At 36.8% G+C, this 23,118-nt stretch overlaps 1 protein-coding gene across 1 annotated transcript in view; it reads left to right on the plus strand.

Moving 5' to 3' along the window:
• The first annotated feature begins 15,330 nt into the window (after window positions 1-15,330).
• Window positions 15,331-23,118, plus strand: part of LOC120354350 — a 33,153-nt gene continuing 25,365 nt past the window's right edge. The window contains exon 1 of the mRNA XM_039441378.1: window positions 15,331-15,775. Coding sequence (XP_039297312.1) covers window positions 15,353-15,775 — 423 coding nt within the window. The 5' untranslated portion in view covers window positions 15,331-15,352. The remainder of the gene's footprint in view (window positions 15,776-23,118) is intronic.

Genomic DNA, 23,118 nt, shown 5'->3' on the forward strand with positions numbered 1-23,118 from the left:
GACTGGACATATGCAAAGTATGCCATTCTAATCTCTCTCTTATCCAGTACATCGCTCATATTTTAGGTACATTGGTGAAAACTTGATTAAATTAATTTAACATTGGAGAAAAGTTATAAGTATATTGACAACAACCTAGGCAAAATCATATTCACAAAGTCCCCACACAGAACGATAAAAAGGTTATTATTGACCATAAACTTATCCAGCTATTCTCTCCGTATTCGCATAGACTCGTAATGGCATATGCAAAGTATGCCATTCTAATCTCTCTCTTATCCAGTACATCGCTCATATTTTAGGTACATTGGTGAAAACTTGATTAAATTAATTTAACATTGGAGAAAAGTTATAAGTATATTGACAACAACCTAGGCAAAATCATATTCACAAAGTCCCCACACAGAACGATAAAAAGGTTATTATTGACCATAAACTTATCCAGCTATTCTCTCCGTATTCGCATAGACTCCAGCAGCTCTCCTGAAGATTTGATTTGAGTTATGAAGCCTTCTGCAGTCTCTGATCTTGAAGGATGTCACACTGTAGAGAGGCCTTTCCTCTTATTCACTAGTTTCAGATTGATGAGGTACGGAACTAGCAGCAGAACACAGTCGGCCAGGCTTGGCTCATTGCCTGCAATAATAAATTATTCCGCTCACAGTTCCAACCCCCAAATAACTGATTGGAGAAGCACTATTCTCCTGACAAAACGTATGAGTCTCTTGCAGCCAACAAAAAAATAGAGAGCATTTTCCTCATTGTATATTCAGTCTCCGCTCCGTATGTCAACTTGGCACGCACGACTGTCTTATAGATTTTTCCCTTCTATCACAAAGTATTCCAGTCATTTTCCTCCAATTTATCCAGACAATTTCTACACAAATTGATCCAGCAATTTCTATCTAATAATATTTTTGAAAGAAAATAAAACTAAGACAGATGATGTCCCAATTCTAAAAATTCTTTCTATGTCGCTCAACTCTGAGGTTCCAATGTTTGGACTCACACTGGCACCTATAGTGAGGTCCACGTTATCATGGCAGTGGAGAAAGATAGAACAAATTTGCCGATCGTTCTGTCTTGTCAATGCCTTCTATAAATGGTAGCTGTTCATTCTCGTTTAAATAATCAATTATATTTTATCAAGCAGGAAATTATATTTTTCAATGATTTCATAATAAATTTTCATAATTAAGATGAAATATTTTCTTCATTAACTATTAATCCTACATTGTTAGAAGACGATCTGGCAACAAAGCAATGCGAGAAAGAGATAGCGCTATCTGCTTTTGATAGACAAGGATAACAATACCATTGCTAATCAAACACTGCCATTATAACGTGGACCTCACTATAGATCATATGATTGCCTAGAAAAAGTAATAATGAGGCGTATTCAATTACACAGTTGTATTGCCTGATTAAAATACAAATAATAATTTCAGCAGTCAGCTCACGTTTAAATCAACGTATACGGTACTGTTAAATACAGTAATCATACAAAATAATTACACTCATACAAGATGAATAAAAAACGTTGATATAATAGTTTGAAATATTCAAATATATAGGTAGCCTACTGATGGAATCAAATTTAAATTTTAATTCTTAAGAAGTTGTCAAATTCAACTGATGTGTTTCACAAGCAAAGTGAGTGAAATTTTCTCTTATCAGAAAAGAAACCTCTGTCAAATAAAGGAAAAATGTATATTTTTACACTTTTCAAGCAATTTTGAATATTTTATCTCTATAACTCCTAATTATTTTTCTAGTCTTCTTTATCATCAAAAGACATAAATTGCATAGGTCCGGTTGCACAAAAGCCGGTTAAATCGTGATTAATTTCACGAGAACCAATCAGAGGAGTCCTTTTTTGATAAGACGGCTTCTCTGATTGGTTCTCGTGGAGTTAATCACGATTGAAATTTAACCAGCACATAGAATGAATAAAAAACATGTACTGGATATAAATAAATCTATCAGTGTCATGTTTTATGAAAATGAAATAGCTTTATACTAAAGTGTATAATACAGTATCATGTCATGATTAAAATGAATTGTATTTTGATAAAATGTTCATGATGAGTTATCCACAGTACAGTATATAAAACTATTAGGATACCCTATTCCACCCTCTAGGTTACCTATTAATTGCGAAGTATTGCTACGACGCGGACTAGCTACAGTCGGGTATGGGTCGGGGTCAGTAGCCTTACTGACAGGTAGAGTTACCGAACCTACACTTCTCCCTCTATCCTGATTCTTTACCCTCTGCTTCTTTCGCGAGATTTTTAATTTCAGGGGAAGAGTATTTGTCCGTTCCGTTGCTGGCCGATTCGGCCCTCGGCCTTTGGAATACAGGGCGGGTGTTAAGGGAGATTAAGATAAGAGGTTTTTCTATGGGGTTTAATATGAGGGCTACAGAGTAACGGTATGGTGGAACTATGGAGTTGTTAGTGGTATTTAAGATATCGTTAAATAGGGCACGGTATAGGGTGTAAGCTATAGTAGAGAATAGGGTACAGGGTCTGAGGTATAGGGTATACGGTACAGAGAATCAATAATAAGTCTATTATTCTCTACAGTAAATAAATATCTGCTCAATAATCCACAATCTGAGAATTGCGCTCTAGCTCTCAGCAAGCAGAACCTGCTAGCTAAACAGGGTATACCTATTCCAATTATATGGTAATTAAAGTTTAGAGTATAAGGTTGTAGGTGTAGGATTTCTGAATCGCGAGCCAGCAGCTGCGAAAGGATTTTCAGCAATTCTGAAACTGCTAAACAGGATTTCCGCGCTAATCTGGTGACTGCGCGCCGGTTATTGAGGGCTAATCTGTGACTGCCCTTAAGGGAATGGAAATCACTCTCAATCGTCCGAAACGCTTTTAAATTAATAGTCAGTATGTCGACTTTTATGAGAGGATAGAAAAGATTTTTCACAGACACAGTCTGTAGAATAATATCGGGAAGACAACAGTCTGTCGTTGTCAGGGTAGGAAAGGATTTTTCCAGGATTTTCCACAAGGAAAATATCGAGTCAGAGACTCCTAATTCAGGAAAAGGTTTCAATGGGCTTTTCCAAGCAATAACCAGTCTAAGGACTACCACAAAATCGATCTTTAATTTGCAACTGAGATCACGGGAGAATTCGTGAATTTTCCACAGGGAAAACCAGCAACTAAAACCCTTCTAGCTCTCAGGTACAGCTTGAGGACTTCCTCGCCAAAGTTTCTAGACTGCGGCATCCTTTCTTTCTTTCTCTTAACTTTCCCTATTCTGAAATACTTCCTGCTCTCAGGTACAGCTTGAGAACTTCCTTGTCGAAGTCCCCAAACTGCGACGTCCTTTCTCTTTCTCTTTCTCAACTTTCCCTATAGAGAAAGGACGTCGCAGTTTGGGGACTTCGACAAGGAAGTTCTCAAGCTGTACCTGAGAGCTAGAAGCATCGCAGTCTGTGACTTCGACAAGGACGTTCTCAAGCTGTACCTGAGAGCAGGAAGCGTCGCAGTCTGTGACTTCGACAAGGACGTTCTCAAGCTGTACCTGAGAGCAGGAAGTATTTTAGAAAAGGGAAAGTTAAGAGAAAGAAAGAAAGGATGCCGCAGTCTAGAAACTTTGGCGAGGAAGTCCTCAAGCTGTACCTGAGAGCTAGAAGGGTTTTAGTATAGGGAAAGTTGAGAGAAAGAAAGAGAAAGGATGCTGCAGTCTAGAAACTTCGGCGAGGAAGTCCTCAAGCTGTACCTGAGAGCTAGAAGGATTTTAGAATAGGGAAATTTGAGAGAAAGAAAGAGAAAGGATGCTGCAGTCTACCAACTTCGACAAGAACGAACTCAAGCTGCACCTGAGTTCTTTAGGAAATGATTGGAATTTTCCTACTAGGAATTACAGCAAGTCAGAAACTGCTAAGCAAAGTTAAAATACAGGGCCACTCTATAGTATGAAAACTAAGCAAGGAAAATTTATTAAAAATGATAATAATCTCTCTACAAGGATAAAAATTAATTGAGAAAAACTATTCTTAAAAAGGACAGTGGTTTCCCTACAAGAATAAAAATTAAATTGAGAAAAATTAATCTTTAAATTGAAGGCCACCTCATTACAGAGAAGGAAAAACATACAGACTACCAGTCCTGACATACAATTACCTGAATCGACATGGATACTGATACGGAGAATGATGAACCGATTCCCACTTCCCGTATTAAACTTAAACGTCATGAAGCGACAGAGTCGAGACTTATAAATTAAGTACTCAAAAATAACCCGCTACAAGAGCCTAGTTAAATTTCCCACTTAACTGTTTGTAGCACAAACTTAAGATCTCTTACAGGTTTCGAAACCAAGGATTACTCGTTCACCCCCAGTGATACGAATTTAGGAAAAAATAACCAATAAGAGAGAAAATCCCTGGTGGTTCACACACTCAACCACCGAACAACTGACTCTCTCCCAGGTCTCCTTGAAGCAGACAGGGTCACTGAAAATTAGGAGGCCGGGGGAAAAGAGATTACCGACCAATAGGAGTCTCAGGAGACTATCACGCCACTGGCCATGTGACAGGGTATGAATCCACTAATGCTGATGCTAAGGGTGCATCCATGATGACAATACTGCTAATTCCTATAGTAGATTAGGCCGGTAAACAATACTACTCACCAGAAATTTTATGAAGACCGATACCGACTCAACTTGGTAGTCGCCTATTGCTTTGATGATACGGCTGCTGCTGCTGCAATACTAGCTATTAGAACGCTCAAACCAGTAAACAAAATCTGGAAATTTCTGGTTATGATGAATCTGTTGCTGATGATTTATAGGGGTTGACGGCAATGGTGATGATGTACATACACAACTAAATATATCTATGTCCAACAAAATATATCTGGAAGTCGACCCTATTCTTATTCTAAAATAGAATGAATTGGCTAAATTTTACACTGGACGACGGCTCTCCATCCATCACAAAAATTCACTTTGTGACAAAACTTATAATTTTTTGACATCAAAAATGAATACGGGTTACTTTTGTTACGGTATTTGTTTAATTCCTATAATAATTTAAGATTCAAGAAACCGTATTAAAGTACTTTATTAACTCTCATTACCGTATGAGTTATGAGTGATATTCCACAAATGATAGTTGTACTGGAAAGCATAGGCGTAAATTGGGGGGGGGGGGATTTAAATGGCAATAATATGCCAGGCCAGAGTCTCTACAATTTTATTGAGTGGTCATACAAACAAAATGCTGTGTTTGAGAGAATCCGTAAAGAGTTCACAGTCTTTTGTGGGGGGTACCTTGACACTTACAAGATGGTAGGTAATGTAGAATTGAAGAGGATGGAAGATTTCCAATGCTCTCCTCAAGAGGATGAAAGATTTCCATTTTGTATTCACTCTTCTCTTTCTTATGAGAGTACTTACCCAATGTGATACTCTATCTAAGACATTACAGTCTAGCAAAATAAACTATGCCACAGTTAAGTATTTAGCATTGCTGTACCATTGCTGTTTTAAAGTCTTTCAGAACTGATGAATTTTTCATACAACTGTGGACCCACCGCCAGCAAGTATCTGAAAGCTGTAACTTCAGTCCACCAGCAGTTCCACGGCTCAGTAGGGTCCCAAAAAACTGGTGGTGGGGGGTGGCTCCAAAGCTCCATATGAATCAGTGGGACAGTTTTATAAAGTGACAATTGTGAACCCTGTTGTGGACATTCTAAATTCAGAGTTATTGAACAGATTTGAAGAAAATAAGTTGGATATTCTGAACTGCCTTTCCTCGTTATTGTGTGCAAACCATAGCAATGCTGTTCACATCAACAAAGTCTCCAAGTTCTATATGATCTTGATATCCAGAAACTTACTGCTGAACTCCATTGTTTTTATGCAATTGAAAAAGTGAATCAAGATAGTTCGTTTGAAGGTAGAGTGTCAGTCACCACCACTGGTAACTTTGAATAGGCATTTCCAACAGTGTTTTATCTTTTCAGACTTTTTTGACAGTACCAACTATAGTAAAGATAGATTAAAGATAGATTCTGTAAATATGTAAATAATGATTTATTATAATATTCAATTCAAGTTGAAACTGAGCAAATTATTTTTTGTTATTTATCATAATCTTGATCATTTCACTAGTTCTCAGATTTTGCATTAGAATGTAAAATAGGCTACACTTGATTAATATGTTTCACAAACAATTTCATCATAATGTAAAAGATTCAAATAATTTCACCAAAAGATAACCCATGTATTGGTACCCTCCAGGCCCCCTGAGGTTTGCCCCCCCACCAATAAAAATCTTGAATTTACGCCTATGCTGGAAAGAAATGTACGGTACTGTAGATGGTAATATCCAAACAGTATTCAGAATCAAATAATCAACACTTTCTCTCAGTTGCAGGTTCATATACCTCTATTAAATTCAACCTGCATAAATAAATGTAATTTATTCTATTGATAATTTTTTTTTCATTATTTGTTACTATATTCTTTAATTTCTATAAGTTTTGGAATTTTGAATTTTCAATTTAAATGAAAATGAAGAAAAAGTTGAGCCTTGAGGGTTTCAAAGCTTCCGCTCTTTTCATTTGTTGTTGTCGGGGATACCACAAAGTGGGTCGACGACAAAATGGGTCGATACACATTTTACACCAACGACAAAGTGGGCTAACGACAAATGCGATCAGCGACAAAGTGGGTCACATTCCTGAGCAGACCGCATATGTCGTGTCAAGAGGCGACAAATGCGGTCGATTTTCATTCCTGCACCTCCCGACAATTATTGCGGTCAGCGACAGAGTGGGTCACTTTTTATCGATATATCAAAATGTTCGATTTTCACTTCTTCATATCGATTTTAAAATTTTCTTAAATTCGTTTTTAGGATTGGCAGTGCTGTTTCTGATCATTTCTTTTCATCTATCCATGATGTTAGTTGTAAATAGCTTGTCAAATTATAAGAAATGTTATTATATCATAAAACATGAGTTATTACAATGATTTTGTTTGCTAGTGAGCTGAATTCTATGTAGGCTAATATTAATCTATTAAAAAATTATCAATAATTTGTAATTATAAACGTCACTTCAAATGTATCAAATACGTATTCAACTTTAGTGAGAGTTTTCAAATTATAGGTTATGAATTGGGTAGGTTGCTCAAAACACCAAATTTATATTAATTAATAAACAATAAATATTTTTTGTACTTGATTGATTTTGATAAATCTAGCCTATAATTTTCATGTTTGATTAACATTTTTGTACAAACATGATTGTATATTATTCAGTAATAGAATAGGCTAGATTCTAGATAGAATAAAGTACCTAATATTATTGACTAGTTTTTGTTAATTTTAGCTTAGCCTACTTCTTCTTCTTCTTCTCTATCGAACCCTTCTGCCTCTCTGCGTCGGGTGGTTTTGGTCCTCAGTCCATCGTCTCCACTCCAGTCTATCGCCCATCATTCTCTGCATCTCCCGCCAACTCCTTCCTCGCATCTCCACCAAACTCTCCATATAATCCTGGTATGCTAGCCGTGGTCTGCCCCTTGGTCTTTTTCCCTCCGGTTTTACTTCAAGTAACTGTCTTATCTTCTTTGTTTCGTCAGCCCTGCTTGCGTGCCCCAGCCACTTCAACTGCCTCTCCTCCAGTATCCCACTCACCGGCCTCACCTCCAAGTCCTGCCTCACAGTTTCATTTCGAATATGGTCCCTCCTATTTTTACCCACTATTCTTCTGAGGTAGCGCATTTCTGCTGCTGTGACCCTACTCATGTGCTTATTCAAGGTGGTCCAACTTTCTGCTCCATACAGCATTGTAGGTAAGAACACAGTTTTGTATATTTGCAGCTTTGCATGTCTGCTCACCTCTCTCTTACCCACAATTGTATTGCATATTGAGTGATACACTTGGTTCGCCTTCTTGACTCTATTCAACACCTCTTGGTCTATCCTTCCGTTTCTATCTATAATTACTCCAAGGTATTCATACTCACTGACCTGTTCCATTCTCCTCTCATTACACTGGATTTCCAACCTCTGTTCTTCTGTCTTTCTCACATGCATGACCTTGCTCTTCTCCACATTTAGATGCATACCTTTTCTCTCCAGCTTCTCTTTCCATACCACTATTGCATTCTGGAGTTTTTCTCCTGTATCCTCTATCAATACAATATCATCTGCATAGAGCAGGGCTTGAGCCATGATTGGCTGTAATCTCCAATAACCCACTACCGCTCTTTGGGTTCTTCTCTTACAAATGTTGTGAACCTCGTCCATGTAATTGATGAAGAGCAGTGGACTCAGACTATCTCCTTGCTTAATACTTTTTGTCATGCTAAAGTGATTGGACAATTCCCCATTGAGCCTAACAAACCCTTTTGGACTGCTGTACACAGATTTGATGCCTCTCATCAATTTATTTGGGGCTTGCTTTGCTTGTAGTGCCTTCCATATTTCTTTTCTGGGTACAGAATCAAACGCGGCCTTCAGATCCAGGAATGCCAGGAACAAGTCTTTTTCTCTATCCAGACACTTTTCTATTATCATTCTCAAGCAAAAGACATGATCATGAGTCTGTTTATTGGCCTAAAGGCAGCCTGCTCCTCCTCTATCCGATGTTCCAGCACCATTCTCAGCCTTCTTTCTAAAACTCTAGTGTATAGTTTATACACTGTATCACTCAAACAGATAGGTCGGTAGTTCCCACATTCATGTTGGCTTCCTTTCTTGTGTATGGGAATAATAATATTTCTTTCCCATTCTGTTGGTATTCTACCACTCTCCCAAATGAGACTAAACAGTTTTCTGAGAGCTTGAATCATTGATTCTCCTCCAAATATAATGAATTCCGGTACAATATCATCAATCCCAGCAGCCTTCCCCCTTCTCATACCTTTTATTGCTGCTCTCACCTCTTCAACTGTTATTTCGCCACACACTTCATCTCTATTTTGCACATCCACTTCAACTTCAATGGGCAGCAGAAAGTCTCTTTCAGGTTCTTCTTCTTCCTCTTCACCAAACTTATCAGCATAGTGTTGTCGCCAGGTCTCCAAAACCTCCCTCTGGTCACACACAAACACGCCATCCACACTCCGAATACTTCTCACTTCCTTTACTCTTCTCCCTCTTAAGCCCTTCACAATTCTCCAGAACACCTTGCTATCATTTTTATATTTTTCCTCCAAATCATGCCCAAACTATTCCCAAGATTGGGCTTTTGCTTCCCACACTGCTTCCTTCACCTGTCTCCCACAATAGAAATAGCTTTCTCTACCCTCTTGGCTTTTACTAGCCAGATATGCTCTCCATGCCTCTTTGTTTCTTTTCACCAACCTCTTCACCTGTTCATTCCACCACCTTGTTCTTTTCAGTTTTGAGTTGACTACTTTCTTTCCACATGCTAGCTCTGCAGCCTTCAGTACTTCTCTCTTTATTTTTTTGCCAAAATACATCTGGATCTCTGGTGTCCTCTGGTAATGTCCTGAACTCCTCAGCAATCTTTTGACTGTATATTTCCTGAGTCTGTTGATCTTTCAATTCCTGGACATTTAATCTATTGTACCTTTTTGATCGCTGCTTCACTGGTATATTCAATCTCATGTCCATCACCACCAGCCTATGATCTGTATCCAGTTCGGCACCTCTTATTACTTTGACATCAGTCACTCTTCTTCTCATTTCTGTGCTGTACATGAAATAATCTATTATACTCCGTGCTTCTCTCCCTTCTGCCTCAAATGTGATTTGGTGAACCGATTTATGCTTGAACCATGTATTACCTATCAGCAGCCCATTGTCCACTCCAAACTTCAGCAGTCTATCTCCGTTGCTGTTCTTAACCTGCTCTCCAGCAAAAGGCCCCATTACTCCATGTGCGTGACCCCAGTCATTACCTATTCGGGCATTCATATCTCTACCCACAATAACCTGCCTTCCTCGATGATAAACACCTTCCACAACTGCATTCAATGCTGAGTAGAACTCCTCCTTATCCTGCACACTTGAGTCTTCAGTGGGAGAGTACACCTGCACAAAAGTCAACTTAATCTCCAACTCCAGATAGACTGTCATAATTCTTGGGCTTACTGCTTGCCAGTCACTAACTCTATTTAAGGTCTCAGGTGCCATCACCTCTCCCACTCCTTCCTTTGCACGACTCTGCATGACCACTCCCGAGTAAACCATCATATAACCATCCTTCAACTCCACTCTTCCAGAACCTTTCTTTTTCACCTCGCTCATTCCCATCAACTGTACTTTGTGCTTTTTCATCTCCTCCACTAACTCCTCTTCCTTTCCTGTCAGCGTACGTACGTTCCATACTCCAAATCTCAGTTTATTCTTTCTGGCCAGCTTTATCATCTCTCTGTAGTTAGTATCATCATTCCGCGTTCCAAATAGATAAAAAAGGCTTGTCCTGTTATTATTTCGAAATTCCTGTCCTAATGTTCCGAGGCTTCCTATATTGCTCTGAATCCGGGTTTAACCAGCATGTGGGGGATTAGCCCAACAGCCGGGTTTGGAGGGTTCCTTCGTCTGGCTCCTACCCTTCGACCTTTCCGGCTAGTGAGGCCCTACCGGAAGTTAGACTACCGCCGGCATAGCTCTCTGGGTCATTGGAGCACGCAAGCCCCACCACCAACTTCAAGGTGTCGTACTCCCTAGGAGGGGGCTTAGCCTACTTTGTTGCATTAATTTATTTGTTATAGTCCATCTTTGCTATGTTTTTCTTGTTTTAGTTGCTTGAGCTAAATTTTTATTATTTATAGCCTACCTACCTAGGTAATTGACGCCTTAATTTTATGAAATAGGTAAATCTCATGTAAATCTCATCTACAACCATAGATAAGGAGACTGCTTTCCAAGAAAAGCTCTGGGTTGTTCAGATTTTTTTGTATAAAATGAACACTTTCTTCATATTGCAATCATTCTGCTCTGTTAAAGACCATCATTAACCAGCATCTGGCAGTAAATTCAATTGTTCTATAGTTTTATGAAAAATAATAACTTATTATATCACTTGAAAACTGTTCATCTATGGATATGACTCTTTCTACAATACAATAAGCCTACTCTATTTTAAAATCATATTAATGCATATAGCCTACTGTGAACTATTTTTCAGGACACAAGCCACAGTGAGAGAGTCGGTGATGCAACAACCATTGCTGAAAGTGAAACTGTCAATCCTGCTGTAGAGAATGACACTGCACTGTTTGATGAGGCAAGTAATCAATCTAATGAATCCTCTTACCTCAGGTAAATATTTTCTTACAAATGAATTATTCAGTAAAGGATAAGAATATTGATGCTATTCTTCTTATTTTTTTGTTCATATTTTTCAAATTTGACACTTTCCTCGTAATAGAAACTCTCACACATTCTTGGTGTAGTTCAGGGGTGCTCAATCTTTTAGTAGATTGGACCGCTTGTAATTTTCGACTGAATAGTGGCGGGCCGCAAGGTTCATAACCTACCAAACTGTATGGTAAATTATCTATCCCTACCTCAATAGCTACCTAATGAGAAGTTATCTAATAATCTCAAATTATTCAAACCTAGAGAATTGTAAGGGTGCTATGCCTAAAATAAATTTTCAAGTTGTCTGGGAACGGTTGGAGAAGTGTTACGTTGACCTTCTCATCACTACAAGAGATAAAGACAAAAGTTAATTCTATTCAAGAAAAATGAAATGGTCAACTCGGCTAATTCAAGAAAACGAACGAATTTATTGTTTGTAGTATCATTGAGACTTTTGAAAGAAACATTGCATACAGGGCCGAAGGCCGCAAAAACGCGGCCCGCGGGTTGTGCACCCCTGGCTCTAGTTCGATAAGGATAACATTATTTTTCTCTACACTGGACTGAATGATACAATACTATGTCATCGAGCACTGAAGATTCTTTTTATTCACAATGCTGTGTTTTCTCTTTTTACAGTTACTTCAGGAAGCAGTGGCTTCAGAAAGTCACTCCTGAAAATTTTTCTGCTTGCAAGGAGTAATTTAGAACAAACAATGCCCAGGAATTTAAACAGATGCCTAAACCGATTTATGAAGGCACAAGGAAATCCGTGGGGATTTTGGGGTAAGAATTCATTACAGATTTAAAGTTAATAATTTGATTTCCCCTGTCAATTTATGAAGAGTGATGAAGAAGTGAAAATAAATAAATGAAATAGAATTGCTTCGAAATTACATTCCAAAATGTTTTATAAAAAATTGAGAAGCTGACATAGAGACATGCTTCATTATCATATTCTTGTCGACCAAATATTGGCATCGCCTGATCGTGTCAAGGCAAAAGTCGTCGGTTTAATTCTCAAGCTTCTCACAATAATACTGCTACAGATTGATTTGTGAGGGAGAATCCGGAATGGGCAGTTGAATCTTTATATCTCGTCAGTCCGATTTTTAAAATATTTGTATCTAATTTCATTGGAATGAAGAGTTTTATACTTGAAAAGAATGCATTTTCTTTAAATTAATAACTGCAGATTAATTTGATTTTAAAACACGATCTATACTTACTACATTATTTTTTCTCAGTCCACATAATAAATAATATAATACCAGAAGACATCTTATAAAAGACCAGCATAAATAAGCTATTAAGTGAAAATGCTACTCTTAACAAGAGAATTGATGCGGTTGAATTGCATGCGGATAGGAATGAGCAGTATTCCAGGAGGAATCTTCTAGAGATACTTGGTATTCCCTCAATTCCAAACGAGGACGTAGTTGGGACAGTTCTTAGTGTGTGTAGAAGTGTGGGCTTAGACTTTAAAAGGCAGTCCATAATTGGCATTTGCATAATTAGATTGAAAAAACGGAACAATCGTCCTTCGGTTGGTATTGTCGTGAAGTTTTTGTGCCGAGATGATGAGGAAGCCTTGCTGCAAAAGCAGAAAGTTAAGCACAACTTGAACACTGAGCATATCGGCATTGGTGGGCAAGCGATGCCGATCTATATCAATCGGTCGATGACTGAGAGGCGGAGGCAGCTGTTCGCCAAGGCTAAGAAACTGCAGCGAGATAAGGGTTTCAGATATGTTTGGGCTGATAGAAACGGAACATTGAAGATAAGGCCGACCGAAGGAGGCAGAATATTCGTTGTCAACTCGGAGGAGGACTTGCGGTGCTATCAGGCTGATAGCGCTGGCAACGGAGGCTCCGATGGGTGCACCGACAATCGCTCTACTGATAAGTGATAACGCTTCCTAAAAATGGACCAGCCCATTGCTCTCTTTTGAATAGTCGAATTTTATAATGCAGTTTTGATTTATTATCTTGAATATTATTTTTCCACTTGTTGAATTTTCTATGATTTTCATTTATTTATTATTATTTATTTTTATTGAGGCCTCTTTATTATCCTGATTAATCTATTTATAATTCTGAATTACCCTTTTAGGACTGATTAATTTATTATTCAAGTGAAGTACGTTACATCTATGAACAGGTAACACATAAAACTGAGTTTCAATATAAATTAAAAAGACTAATATTATGCCCTAATATTCTTTTAATATTATGAACGAAGTTTAATATCACCTTATATTATAAACAATTAATATGTCTATAATATCTTCTATAAATTGTCTCTGGTTATTTGTTGTGTTTTTAGGCATATTTCATATTGGAAAGGTGCAACAACAAGATAATTTTGTTCTGCTTATGCTTGAAAATTTATTTCTGTCTAATGGGCATTTCATTTTCAGTTGAGTAATGGAGTTAAAGATTTTTTCCTTTTCATAGATTTTTTCTAAGTTCAGTGATCACATCTTAATATTTTTTTTTTGTTTTTATTTTAATTTGATTCTTATTTATTTTTTGTCATGATTGGACTTTTTTCTTTTATAATACTTTTAGTTAAATGCTAATTGAACAATTTCTATTGCTCTTTTGAATTTTGAGAAGGCGCGGCTGGTAGTGCGAGGGTTATTTTTCTTTTTTATTTTTCATTCAATTTTTATTTTCAAAGAGAAAGAAAAACAAATCATTTTCATTTTTCTTTTTCCAATTTCCAATTCCCATTTTTTCTTTTTTATGTCCATAAATTCCCATTCATCTATCTACTATCAAAACGTTAGAGGACTTCGTACCAAATCATTGCACTTCTACACATCATTGCTGAGTACCGATTACGATGTTATTGTTTTGACTGAGACTTGGTTACATAGTGGTATAAAGAGCTGTGAGCTTTTCGACGATCTCTATTCGGTTTATCGGAGTGAGAGGGGTGGGGGTGATGGCCGTCTGAGGGGAGGTGGTGTGCTTAGTGCAGTTAGAACGTTGCAAGCTGTTCTGTGCGATGAGCTCTCTAAAGAGTTCAACGAATATGACTCTGTCGCAATTAAAGTAAAGTTAAATGCAACCTATTGCTACATAAATGCCGTTCATTTTCCCCCTTCAACCCATTCAAATATTCTTCTCCAGTACGCTGAATACGTGGAATCTCTTAGTAATCTACTTAATGGTAATTTTATGATTATTGGAGACTTTTATTTACCAGAAATTTCCTCCTCCGATTATGATTTTTCTATTGGCTCAGTAAAAGCAAGAATTTTGTATAACTTGATGTCTTTTTATGACCTCAACTCTTATAGCTCAGTTGTAAATGAACTTGGTAGGACCCTAGACCTGAGGATGGCCATTATCCTGCATTGAGTGTTGATGCCTTGTATAGGCTATTGCATTTTTTTCCGGGGTTAATCCAAATAATTCCCTAGAATCTCGGTATAATTCAGTCAGTCGTAATCAGACCTCCGTAGAGTGCAGATCGTAGCGAATAATTAGTGTAGAGTAGTATTAGTAGTGGAAGTGAACAAGTGGTGTCAACACCAACAACCAGCAGTCTACTCAGCAGTTTTTTATAGTGAAAACTACTCGACGTTTTTTTCTGAGTGAAAAGTGTGTCACCAAATTTTTCGTTTGAACGTTGCTCTCTTTAAAAATTAGGTTCTGTTTCTTTAAAAAACAACTATCAAACTATCAATAAATTATGGTGTTTTGGATCTATCAGCCTTAAGATGATCCATTCGCCAATAAAACTACCACCATCCGCGCAGCTCGAATACGAGGAAGAGGAGGAAAAGGATGAAATGAATATGCCTCCCGAATTGCCACCGAAAAGTAAAAACGATAGCGGAATACGTTTCGAGGTATGTTCTCTTAAAAATATACAAGAGAAATTTCTAAAATGGGGGAGTGAAATTATCGTGAAAAAAAAGTATCCAGAGAGGACTATGATTCGTTTTTAAATGTGTGCAATGAACTTAACATCAGTATCGAAAGAATAGACGTTAAGCAAAATATTCAAGAAAATAACGCGGAAATGTTTGGAAAAATTCACACTCTGGAGCAGAGTGTGAATAAACTAGCAAGTGAAGTTGCAAAAAGCCACAACAAGCCGATCTCATTTGCTGAGGCCGTGCAACTGCCAAAGAAGAGGACCACACCTTCTACATTGTCGAGTGCCGCCTCCACTGCTGCAGCCAGGGAGTCTCCGCCCCGGACCAAGAAGCTGTCACCCAAGGAGAATGTGATCATCCTGATGCCAGCAAAAATAAATGGAACGGAAAAGGAACAAAGCGGAAAAATTCGAGAAACAATAAAAAAGAACATCACCCGTGAACAGAATTTGAACATTAAAAAAGCCGTTGATGTCCGTGGTGGAGGTGTGCTGTTAGTGCTTCACCCAAGGGCCAATAAAGAAAATGTTTTGGGTGATAAGGTCCTGCAACATCCAAACATAAAGGTAAGCGAGCCACAATCCAAATTGCCAAGAATAATTCTATATCACGTCGCTGCAGATATAACTGCTGCTGAATTGGCAAACGTTGTGTTTGAGAGAAATCTCGAGTCATCGTCATTGAGTAGGGAAAATTTCTTGAAAAACTTCAGGCCGATTTTTAAAATAGGACCGAAAAACAAAAACACCGTGCACTGGGTAGTGGAGTGCACTGGTGAATTAAGAAAAGAATTTATTAACAAATCGCGGATTGGTATTGATTGGAGAGTGTGCCGAGTTGGAGACTATGTTGCCGTCTCTCGTTGCTTCAAGTGCCAAAAAATTGGACATATCAGTAAGCATTGCACTCAAGCACAAAACACCTGTGCTCACTGTTCCACTACAGGACATGATGTTAAAGAGTGCCCTAATAGAGACAAAAAGCCCTCATGTTTAAATTGCCGCAATGATAAAAAAGCTTTCGATCACAAAGTAGGTGACAGAGAGTGCCCTTCCTATCAAAAAGCGCTACAACAAATAATTGATAGAACTGATTATGGAATCTGAAAGAAAAATATTTAATATACTGAGGATAAATAAAAATAATAGTGATAGTAAAATCAAGCAATCAACCAAACACAAAATGATTACTTTAAATTCCATCCTTAACAAAATTGATAGTTTCTGCGTAACAACTAATACTGATAAAAGTAAGATAAGTCTGGTTTATAATTTTGGTGAGAGGGTTGATGTTATGATATCTTTTACAAAAATAGGAAATATTATTAAAACATCCAAAGGTCTCTCTCTGCTTAGAAATAAAAAATATTTCTCTCTTGAAGAATGGAATCACCTGAATGTGTTACTGGATTCTAATTGTATAAGAGTTTTGTTTTCTGATAAGAACATTCCTATTTTCATATTAAATGATGGTGAAAATGGGGTACTTATTGATCTTTTGAATAGAATAAATGATTGGAGTAAATTCAATTACCCTTTGATTGTAGGAATTGATTCTTTTAACAATCTGGGTGAAACATATTTTGATATTCCTGCCACTGAACTCTTGAGTACTGTCATAGGAGCTAGAGATTTGAAGTTTATTTTTTATTATCGAGGTTATTGTAAAATTAATTTTCTTAATATACCTAAGCTATCTGATAGTCCGGGAGTTGAGTACCCTGTGGGATTCTTTGAAGGTGAATTAAATAAAATAAACGTGAAGCATTCATAAACTCTATGATTGAATTACGGACCCTACTTCAAAACACTGATAACGAAAATGCTAAAATATATAAAAATATTCTTCTTAGGGTCACGCATGGAAATATTTCAATATCAGGTGATGAACTAATAAGCGTCCTGAATTACAATATGAACATCTATGATAATAATTTGAAGATTCCTATTCAAAAAAAACTTTAAATACCGAATGGGATATTGCTTGGAGCAGGGTGGAAGTTACGTAGAATTTCAAGAGGATACTTTAAAATTCTCTACTAAAGAACGATATGTTTTAGTCACACGTAATACTACACTTATGCTGAATAGCGAATTAATAAAAACTATAAATAGAATAACTCTTCATGAGTGTAAACTTCCTAAAATAAAATGGTATGACGGTGTTCCCGGCTGTGGTAAATCTTACTTTATAGTCTCGCATCATGAGCCTGGCAAGGATCTAGTACTCACTCAAACACGGGCAGGTATTAAAGCAATCCGTGAAACTGTCATTGATAGGTATGGTCGAAAACATTGTAATCGTCTTAAGCTTGATTACAGGACAGTTGGCTCATATATAATAAATCATAATCAGAATAAAACTTACAATAGAGTTTTTATTGATGAAGCTCTAATTATGCATGCGGGTTACATCGGTTTTATTGCTAACTTGAGTAAGGCCTCAGAAATAATTGTAGTTGGTGACGCAAACCAAATACCCTATATTGAGAGAAGTAATTATGCCACAAGATGGCATAAAATTTCAGAATTCTGCGAACCTTTTACAAAACAAACGGTAACTCGTAGATGTCCTATCGATGTTTGTTTTGTCCTTTCCACTGTCTATGAAAATATTACGACGATTAATAAAAGAGCTATCTCAATTCTGCCTACTTACAGAAATGGGGAATACCATCTGATACAACCCGACACTCTGATATTAACATTCACCCAAGAGGAAAAACTTATGTTGGATGTTACTATAAGTGGAGAGAGGATGTTGCACTTCACACAATCCACGAAGCACAAGGGCTAACTCATAAAAATGTTATTCTAATCAGAATTAAGTACAAGGAGAATGAAATCTATAACAGCATGCCCCATGCGATTGTTGCCTTGTCTAGACACACTGAAACTTTCAGGTATTTAACAACCAGTCTGGTAGATGATGCTGTGGACAAACTAATTAAGAAACTTAAATTCATAGATAGTGAGGGGCTTGTTAAATGGAAAAAGGAAAAGAGGAGTGGACCTGATGATATAAGTTATGAGTGACACTGAAGAAGTTCTTAATATTTTAGAAACAGAAAATGAAACAGATGTAATCGACGATTATTTGAACTATCACTTTCACGAAGACAGAAATAAAGATGCTGAGTGTTTCAATATTATGTCTATGAATATACGTAGTTTGAATGCTAATTTCGATCAGTTTATTTGCTGCCTCAATGAATTGAAAACTGATATTCACATTATAATATTAACTGAGACCTGGTTGACTGCAGATATGCCGTTCATTTTCAACATTCCTGGATATACGGCAATAAATAAGTACACTAAACAGAATAAATGTGATGGATTATGCATGTACATAAAAGATTGCATAAGATTCAATGAAGTTTCACTCGATATTACTGATGCCAATGTAGTTAGTGCTGACTTAAGAATTGGTGATTTTATTGTGAAGGTGATTGGGGTGTATAGATCACCAAGTAATCAAAATATTGATAATTTTCTTAATAGTCTGAGTAATGAAATCAGTAAAATTCCTAATGGAATAAATGTATGTGTGGCGGGAGACATGAATATAAATACACATTCAACTAGTGTTCCTGTTCAAGATTATCTGCATATTTTCAATAGTAATGGCTATAAGTCTTACATAACTAGTGATACCAGAGTAACAACCACAACAAATTCTTGCATTGACCACATTTTTTATAAAAATTCAGGCAACCATTCTATGTCCATTAAAGGAGCTATATTTAGGACAACCATAACTGACCACTACGCGGTTGTACTGAACTTGGTGAAGGTTCCTATCAATAAGGATAATAGAAACGTATTGTTAAACACATTAACTAGAACCAACTATCATGCACTATTGGAACACATAAGGAATGAGGATTGGGAAGAAATCTATACCGTGAATGGAAGCATTGACACTATTATGGATAAATTTGTCTATCGTTTGACCAGTCTCATCAATCAATGCAAGAAGGTAAAAGTGATACCTAACAGACTTCGTCCCCTGAAGCCCTGGATATCTGAAGGCATCATAAGATCAATAATCACGCGGGACAAAATGCATTCTAGACTCAGAAGAGATCCTAATAACAATATCTTAAAGAATGAATATAAGGCTTATCGTAATGGTTTGAATAAGAGTAGTATCTATTTGCCGAAACCAGGAAGCTTTTTTACGACTTTTCCCCCCCTCCCCCCTCGCCCCGCACCCATCCTACCTTCCCCGCTCCTGCCGCACCTCTCCCGCACCTCTCCCGCCACCTCCACCGCCCCCTTAGAAGAGGCTCTCTCTCTCTCTCTCTCTCTAGAAGAAAAATAAGGAGAAGAAGAAGAAGAAGGAGAAGAAGAAGGAGAAGGAGAAGAAGAAGGAGAAGAAGAAGGAGAAGAAGAAGAAGAAGAGGAAGAAGAAGGAGAGGAAGATGATAACGATTATACTCTCTCTCTCTCTTGTCATGCTCTAGCTAATATAGTCATGGCTAATTACATTCAGTCATGCTCAATTACATTTAGTCATGGTCTATTTGATGATTAATAGTAGAGAGAGAGATATGTGAGAGAGAGAGAGGCAATCTACTGACAGATTTAAGTGAAACGAACTTAAGTGAATTTAAGTGAAATGAATATCTTACTCTCAGATTTAACTGAAACATGTTCTTGACAACGGGTTGTACACACAACGAACACTGCCAGATTTAAGTGAAACGAACTTCTTACTGTCATAAATTCTAGATGTACTTGACAACTAGGATGAGATTTTATCATTCTTTCAAGAATACATGTCCAGCAGTAACATTCAAATCCCATCTTTTCAAAACTCTTTATGTGTCAAGCACAGTTGAATATTCTTTGGAAGAATAATAGTAAATTCAAAGTTCTTTTCTGAATCTATATTGATATAAATTAAATCATTCTCACCAAATCTTACATTCTTAACAAAGAACCAATCAAACTGAAAAACATTGTCATATCAAAGTTTGTCATTTCTTGTTGTAGTTTTCACTCATCTCACAGCACTATGTAGCAACGTTTATAGATAAGCTTACCGTGAGACAACCTTGGGCGTTATCATTACGCACCAATTCTGCTCTTGGCTGATGATTAACATGTTTCAAAATTTCACTTCAGAGACCTTACAAGGACGAATGCGGTTCCGGTCTAATTCAATACTTGAGCATTGTCACGTTTTGCAATTTTAGTTCACATAGCTTACAAGGACGAATGCGGTTCCGGTCTAATTCAATACTTGAGCATTGTCACGTTTTTGCAATTTTACTTCACAGAGTTCACAAGGACGAATGCATCTCTGTTCTAATTCATCTCAAATTCGAGCATTAATACGTTTCGCACATAATCTTGTTTCAGCTTGGAAAAAATGCATGTGAACGTTGAAATAGAATGTAACTAGCTATTTCTCCCAAGCAATTTGCATAGTGAAAATCGGTTAAAGATTGATATGATCCTAACTTTAGGGTTTTAGAACATCGCCGTAGATTGAGAGACCCATCTTATCGGTGATTAAATCACCTACTTGATCTTCTGTCAAATTATGCTGTTTCGCTTCAATCCAATTCATATGGAAACTAACCTTAGCATAATTCCGTACTATTTGGTATGCTATTCGATGTATAAATAAAGTGAGATAATCGGTGAATGCAGCTGAACATTGTAATCTTGTCACTTCATCATTCTCTGTATTTTTAATTGAAGTTGCTATTTCTCACGAATTGATTTGAGTGTAGCTTGTAATTCATCTTTCTTAATAAATGCTTGCATTTCACTACTCAGATCATTTTTCAATACATAAGTTTCGCTAAACGTAGTTAGCAATGTATTCAAATCGTTTTTTGAAACAAATTGTTCAATCCAATCCATAAGATTTGTCTTTATCGTATTAGTCATTGCAGATAATCGATCTTCAAACTCTTGTTTTGTTATAACAATGTTATTCAATGCCTGCACAGTTTTATCCAAATATTCCTTATCAACCGATAATGAATGAGTTTCATTTACTCTAGTAAAAAGTTCTGTGATAAGTTGTTTCAATCTGGTATTTAGATAATTTCTATCTAATACTTGCAAATCTTTAATCTTGTCTGAGATAACTTTCAATTTCTCATCCAAATAATTCTTGTCAACTTTATTATCGTTGATTGTATTCAAGTGCGATCCAAATATCTCTGTTGTTGATTTGAGATCATGAAGAGAATTCTCCAAATTGATAGATTTCTCTTTAAGTCCCCTATCAATATTGTCAGATAACTGTTGTAATGTACTGAAGATGTGTTCCTTTTCGATCTTGTTCAATCCAATATTCTTAACTATATTAGATAATTGTGAATCTAAATACAAATGCAGAGATTCACTAACACCCTGTTGATTAATTGCCTGTATTATTCTCTCACTAAAACTGGTAAGATCTTGTTCATTCCATACAATGTCTTTCTTCGCAGCGACTCTCTCGCTTTTACCTCCAAATCTGTGCACGCTCATTCTGCAACTAAACAATAATTTTACCTTCATGCAATTCCTCTATAATGGATGCAATCTCAACATCATGACCCGAGTGCCTAGCAAGTTTTGATGATTTTAATAAATGAAGTCTCTGAACCAATTCGTCATAGTTGTCATAATATTGGTAAATTCTATTGCTAGAAGTATTTTTTGCAAATTTCAATAACCCAGAACCTCTCTTACTTGTTTTTTTAACAGGAAACAGCATTTGAGTTAAGCGAGACTTTACACCACTGTTACGTTTCACATATCCTCGTCTATCCAAATGAACTTTTGTTATTGATAAAATCTTCTTGTATTTATTTAGATCTTTTTCATCAAAGAGATATGAATTTGGTCTTTGGGCAAATAACAGTTCTAATAGTCCATGTGTAATTCAGAATTTTTCGTTATCAATATAAAAGAAGTAGTTATCAAAGCTAACAACCATCTCACCCATAAAATATAATTTTCGGTCAGAATCATAGGAAATTCCATAAGGAATCGAGTTATCCAATTTTTCACTATGAAATGTATACAAATATTGTGCAAGCACTTGATTCTTTATCTTCTTTATTTTGCCGCTTGTATCACTCTCAAGCCTAGTTGAATTAAATATACTTGATTTGTTCATGATTAGATCTTTTTCAGCTGCTGATGGTGATGCAACTTCTATTGTTTCACTAATATCATCATCATCATGTTTTTCTCCCAGTTCCATACTTTCTTCGTCTTCTTCTTCTTCTTGTTCCTCCTTTTTTGGTATAAAACTCTGATCAGAGTGGTGAGAAGATTTAGTTTTCCCCATTTCAACTAGAGGTGTGATAATCGGTTTAAAAAGTTTTTCTCTGTAATCGTCAGATTGCTTTTCAAAATGTACAATGCTTCTATGTTTATCTCTAATAACTTTCCTCAATTTCTTAATCTTATCGATTAGAGCAACACTAACGTTTTGTCTTCTACGAGACATCCTCATTCTTTCACTGCTACTCACTCTCTACTGAATGTCAATAAAGTTATCCAGACCCTGCCTATATTTTCCACTATTAGCTGCACATTCGGTCATAATAGTAAGAAAACTATGCTTCTTAGAGTTCCACACATTTGAGCACAATTTACTGAAATCTCTGAAGCAAATATCTTCACCCACATAGTCTCTATCAGTGGCGGCTCGTCCTATGTGTTCAATGGTTCATTGAACCCCCAGAATTGAATCAACTTCCTATACAATGATGAATTTGCAACTCAAATAATTATATTCTTATTTTATACTCATCAAATTACATCACAACATTTTTCATCTACATAAACTTAACGTCGATGTTTTGCGGCCGGTGCCGGAGTGGCTTGCTTGAAACAGCACCGAATGGCATGACGAGACGGGTGGTGGTGGAGATCAGTGTTCATTCCCC

This window comes from Nilaparvata lugens, chromosome X, assembly GCF_014356525.2.
Source record: "Nilaparvata lugens isolate BPH chromosome X, ASM1435652v1, whole genome shotgun sequence".
Taxonomy (NCBI): Eukaryota; Metazoa; Arthropoda; class Insecta; order Hemiptera; family Delphacidae; genus Nilaparvata; species Nilaparvata lugens.